The 5,623-nt window shown below is 37.0% G+C and overlaps 1 protein-coding gene across 1 annotated transcript; it reads left to right on the forward strand.

The window, feature by feature from the left end:
- Positions 1 to 2,283: 2,283 nt before the first annotated feature.
- LSM5 (LSM5 homolog, U6 small nuclear RNA and mRNA degradation associated) lies at positions 2,284 to 5,323 on the forward strand. The gene is made up of 5 exons (XM_052638903.1): positions 2,284 to 2,329; positions 3,395 to 3,490; positions 3,772 to 3,799; positions 4,395 to 4,467; positions 5,066 to 5,323. The coding sequence occupies exons 1-5, from the start codon at positions 2,284 to 2,286 to the stop codon at positions 5,096 to 5,098; spliced, it is 276 nt and encodes a 91-aa protein (XP_052494863.1). The 3' UTR covers positions 5,099 to 5,323.
- The last annotated feature ends 300 nt before the right edge of the window (positions 5,324 to 5,623 follow it).

Consider the following 5,623-nt stretch of genomic DNA (forward strand, 5'->3'; position numbering starts at 1 on the left):
TCAATGCAGAGGGCCTGGGTTTGATCCCTGGTCAGGGAACTAGATCCTACATGCCCCAGCTAAGAGTTTGTATGGCACATCTAAAGATCTCAAGTGCCACAGATAAGGCCCAGCACAGCCATCCTCCCCCAAATCTGTTACATTTTGCATGCTAGGGTCTCTAACTAAGATGTAATTATTTATTCATAAGCATTATTTGCTTAAATGTTTTTAAAATATGTCATTTAAAATAATGGCCTACAAAGAAGATATGTCATGGAAAACTGGGAGAGAAAGTAAGCAAGGGAATTTCTAAAATTTTTTCAATCTCTAATTATACAGACTGGTCCATTTAACAATTTAACAACTTTTACATTAGTTTTTAATGAGCTCTATTTATATAAAATACATTCATCAGCAACATATTGTCTATAAGGACACGTTGAGGGAAAACAGGAATTTCTCCTTTATATTAAAAAGTGTTGGAAAGAACAAGATTGGAAATAGCGATTTGAGATAATGAAATACTTCCTTAATATTATTTTGAAAGGAAACATTTGCTTGTATTTTATGATGAAATTTATCTCCAGGGAAAAAATTAGAAATGTCTTTCTGAACATACAGTACATTGAAGAGCTTCTTGTAATTATAATATGTTATGATAAATTATAAGTTCTGTTTTATGTCTGCTCTGTAAGTAAGAACCAGGAGAAAAACCTCGGAGACAGAGCTATGATAGTTTTCAAATTCATTTGGAATTGGCCTGTTGTTTCTTTTCGTGTCTTGCCTCAGGAAAGAACTCAGTAGAATAAAAACACCTCTTCCTGCAATCCCCATTAACTACTGTGTAAACAAATTGTATCTCCTTTTTCAGAGTATAAGACCTCCTTTATTCTTCATCAATAGTGCTGAATGTTAACTTGGTTTCTGTAATGGAAAGCAAGATATTGACTTGAAGCTTATTTTCTTGAATTTTAAACTCTATCAGGTAGCAACAATACCTTGAATTTGGTTCATATTAACATTATGGTATGGTGAAAATGAAACAAGAATAGATATCGGAAAAAAAATTTTTTTGGCATTACTTTGTCTTGCCAAAGAATGATGTGACGATTGACTAAAATCCCTGAAGTTAAAAGAGGACTTTTTGCTTTACATATTAAATTCCACGTGCTTTGTACAGAATGCTTGCTAGTTGTCTTTCTCCCCCATTTATCCTTTAGCTCCTATAAGGGCAGAAGACGTTGTAGTTCTGTTCTTTACGCTGTTTTATACTGAGCAAAATGCCAATGTTCAACTAAAGTATTTGTTCGATGAATGAATGATTGGTGCTTTGCAGCCATTGTGTGAGTGAATGATGTTCTTCCTGGCCTTTCCTGCTTAAACTCTTTAGCTTTAAGCTCCTCAGATATAAACATAAAATAGACCAACGCAAAAAATTTGTTCGCTTTTTCTTTTCAAAACAGATGCGTAAAAGCACCAAGGTTTCCTAAATGTGATGTTATTAACATAGAATGACATCTGGTGGTTGCCTGTTGGACTGTGGAAGAAACAGTGTATACAAAATGTATAGTAGACTCCTAGATATTACAAGATTAAAAAGGACAGTTCAGTTCTGTCACTGTTTTGTCCGACTCTTTGCGACCCCATGGACTGCAGCACACCAGGCTTCCCTGTCCATCACCAACTCCTGATAGTAGAAGATAGAAAACAGTAGAAATGGAAAAAATTGAAAAAGTAGAATAGAAAAACAGAAAAAGAAAACGATAGTAGAAAATAGAAAACATACTTAAAATTTACCCCTCGCCCAGAAAACTTTATTAAAAATGCTAGTTGTGGGTTTTCAAATCATCAAACTTCTAAAAGAAGCGGTAGATTTTTTTTTTTTTTAACGAAAATTGCAACACAATGAATCGGTGGCGGGAAAATCAAATTTATTGATTCTGGTCGAAGAAAGATGCTGGGTTGATATGAGACACACCTCGATAAGGAGAAATAAGACAGCACAAAGGCTTCCGTTTCGCAGTCTTCCGGATTAGAGAAATAACTTATTTATAAGACCGGAGATCTCTAAAGTCTCTTGGAAGTTTGGAGAGGAGAGTTATCTGTGGAGAACCTAGAACGCTCAGTGAACAGAAACACTTTCTAGAATCTCACTGCAGGATAAAGAAGTGGCTGGATCTCCTCAATCGCACTCTCGGCCTCAGATTGGTCGAGCCTGCCCGGGCCGGAAAAAAGCGGAAGCGCGCTCTTTCAAACTCGCCGTTCCGACGTCGATAGAGGCAGGCCACTTCCGGCGTAGCCATGGCGGCTAACGCTACGACTAACCCGTCGCAGCTGCTTCCTCTAGGTAATCTTTGTCCTGTTGGGGAGCCGGGGCGGGGAGTTGAAAGTTAGGGTTGGGGCTGAAGAGCAAGGCAGTCCCTGACCGAGTGTTAGAAAAATGTAGCTTTCTCTGCAGCTCTCCTTTAGGCTCCAAGTCTCGGAGGCCTCAGGCCGCACACGTCTCTCTGGCGTGGGGGGGGTTCTTCTTGAGGCAGGGATTTTTGACTCCCCAAACCTTCACCGGAAAGGTTCAGTCTTGGTGAATGCGTCGTCGACCTTCTTTGTTGGGCGCTCGCCTTTATAATAGTAACAGGCCCATTCCGCAACCGGGCTTTTAAACTACCCGGGTTATATAGCCTGTCTGGCTGGTTTTTGAGTGAGGCACTTGGGTCTGGAATGAGCCTTTAAAGAGGTCTCTGAAAACTAGCTCTTGTTACTCATTTATTCAGCAAACAGTTACCGTGCCATCTGTGCACTAGACACTGTGATTGGGCACTGTTCAACAAATTTAAATCACGGCCATTACCTTCAGATAGCATGCAAACCAGTATAGGAAACGGTACAGGGCAGACGTAGACTTAATGACAAGGAGGAATCTCTGGTGAAGACAGTTCTGCCTTTTTTTTTTCCTTAATATTTTATATTTGAAGGGTTATCGGGTTAGTGGATGTGGCAGTGATTGTAAAGTTTTTTTTCCTTCCTGGAACAAATTCTTCTGAATGACCAGTACATTTCAGGCATTGTCCACTGGGGATACACTGATGAGTAAAAACCACCTCTCAGCTCTCTTTCAGCTTAGAGTCAAGAGGGGCGTTCATATGTTAATCAGATAACTAAAATAATATTAAACCACAACCATGATAAATTGCTACAAAGGAGAGTTAAATGAAGAACAGGGAGGGAAAACTTTCCTTTTAATAGAATGACTGAACAGAGATATGTAACATAAGGTCTAAAGTTTTGGAGTGAATACTTTTCCTGGCTTATCTTTTCACCATATGCATGTAACAAGTGTCAGTAGGCATTCAAATATTTGTTAATGTTATGAATGGGCAAACTAATCTTTTCTCTCTCCCGCCCTTATCTACAGAGCTTGTGGACAAGTGTATAGGATCAAGAATTCACATTGTGATGAAGAGTGATAAAGAGATTGTTGGCACACTTCTGGGATTTGATGACTTTGTCAGTATCCTTTTAAAAGGTGGTTGTATGGATTTTTCTTCAGATTTTTAAAAAAGAACTATAGACTATCAGTACTTACTGATTATTATAATAAAGTTTAATTTATTTTTTTGGAAATTGTGATAGTGTTTTAAGGGATTGTGGTACTGAAAGATGAAGTTCCTACCAATTGCACGCAGCTTGCATTTGAGCCATTGTATTCAATGTTATAATTAAAACTGAACGAAGAAATAAGCCAGAGTAAATTTAATTTGGTATGTTTATTTTCTTAACACCAAATTTCAGATATGGTATTGGAAGATGTCACTGAATTGTGAGTAGTGTTAAAAATTAAAGAATGGGTAGGGGGAATCTCTGTTTGATTTAAGGCAGTTTTAGTGCTGTTGAGTCAGTAAAAGGATGTAGGAGAGCACACTGCCTGTTTGAATTACCCTAAAGAGAGAAAGTTTACCTACTGATGTTAGTAAAATTGGATTGGAGGATTATTACCATAATTTAATTGTCACTAATTGCTAGGAAGTTAGTGGAGACAAAGGTTTAAGGTAAAAGATACTAAAAGCAGCCAGGGATCTTAGGGCTCAGATCAAATAAAGGAACTTATAATAAAAACATTTAATGTTTTAAATTAGTTACTCTACAACTTATGTATATATATAAACATTTTATTTCATATTTGATCTCCTTGGCAAGTTTCAGTTTTTTAGATGAAGATCTGCACTAGTGGATGTGAGTCTTAGGCCAGTCAGTCCACTCTATTGCCTTTGGAGAATTGACATCACCATGGGGATAACCTTGTCTCTGGAAAGTGTACAGTTCCTTTATATATAGTAACTAACCTTTTGGCGGGTCAGAATGTTGGCTTTGATTATCACTCTTTATCCTGACTTTTTGAAAATCTTTTTGTTTAGTGAAATCACACCAGAAGGAAGAAGAATTACTAAATTAGATCAAATTTTGCTAAATGGAAATAATATAACAATGGTAAGAGAGTGAAGGTCTCTTATTTAGATGTTAAGCCATCTTTGTGGGGCAGGGATTACAGAACTGACTTGCTTGACTCAATGTTCTTGGCCCAGCGGTGCTTAGGATGGGAAGGGAATGTTCTGCTGATCAGGATTCTGTGGCCAAACTGTTGAAGATGACATTAGGCCTAAGATTAGTTTGTTTATACCTTTTATCTTATGTATTTTTAAAATATTTATTTATTTTTTTATTTGGCTGCATTGGGTCTTAGTTGCATCACGAAAGATCTTTACTTAGTTGCAACATGTGGGATCCAGTTCCTTGACCAAGGATCAAACCTGGGCCCGCTGCATTGGGAGCATGGAGTCTTAATCATTGCACCACCAGTGAAGTCCCTGCTTGTGCTTTTTAATCATTTATTTTACCAAGAATTAATTGTTGAAACATTAAATCACTAAGTATTAATTGATACTGTTGGAATTGTAAACAGAGGTGACATGGGGAAAATGGGAATATGAGGGAGAGGCAAAGGCTGATCAATGACCAGTCAGTGAGCTCTCAGTAGGGGTTTTTAGATCATGTGGTACTAAGTTTTAAACTTTTTCCTCCTTTGCAGCTGGTTCCTGGAGGAGAAGGACCTGAAGTATGAATGAATTTCCTTGACGTATGCTTAGGTTCTGTTTTCTTTTATAATGACAACAAAATAGAATTTTTTTTTTTAACCTTTTAATGTTTGTATTCTGTGAAGCCAAGTTTCCCGTTAAAGGGAAATGCTTTGAAGATGCATTGTAAATACCCATTTTTGTAAGTTAATCATGGTTATACTGGGAAAAGAACAGTTTGTTCTTTGAAGACAGAAATAAATGTGTTTTTGTTAACTGTCAGTTTATTCATTATACTGCAATAGCCAGTGAAACAAAGCTTGTAGTTAGTTTCACTCACTTTCCTGTCACTTTATGTTTGCGTTCTCATCTACATGACATCTGATTCTCAAACAAAAATTGTTCCAAACAAAATGATGAGCCTTGATTTTGAACAGGTACATTTAAAAAACTAGAAATAATTGTTTACAAAATTCATTTCAGACTCTGATGCTTTGAAATGATTTTTTTTTTTTTACTAAACTCAAGTTCATTAACTCCTGTTAAACAAGCAGCATACCCAGATAATATAT

Source organism: Budorcas taxicolor, chromosome 4, assembly GCF_023091745.1.
Source record: "Budorcas taxicolor isolate Tak-1 chromosome 4, Takin1.1, whole genome shotgun sequence".
NCBI classification, from domain to species: Eukaryota; Metazoa; Chordata; class Mammalia; order Artiodactyla; family Bovidae; genus Budorcas; species Budorcas taxicolor.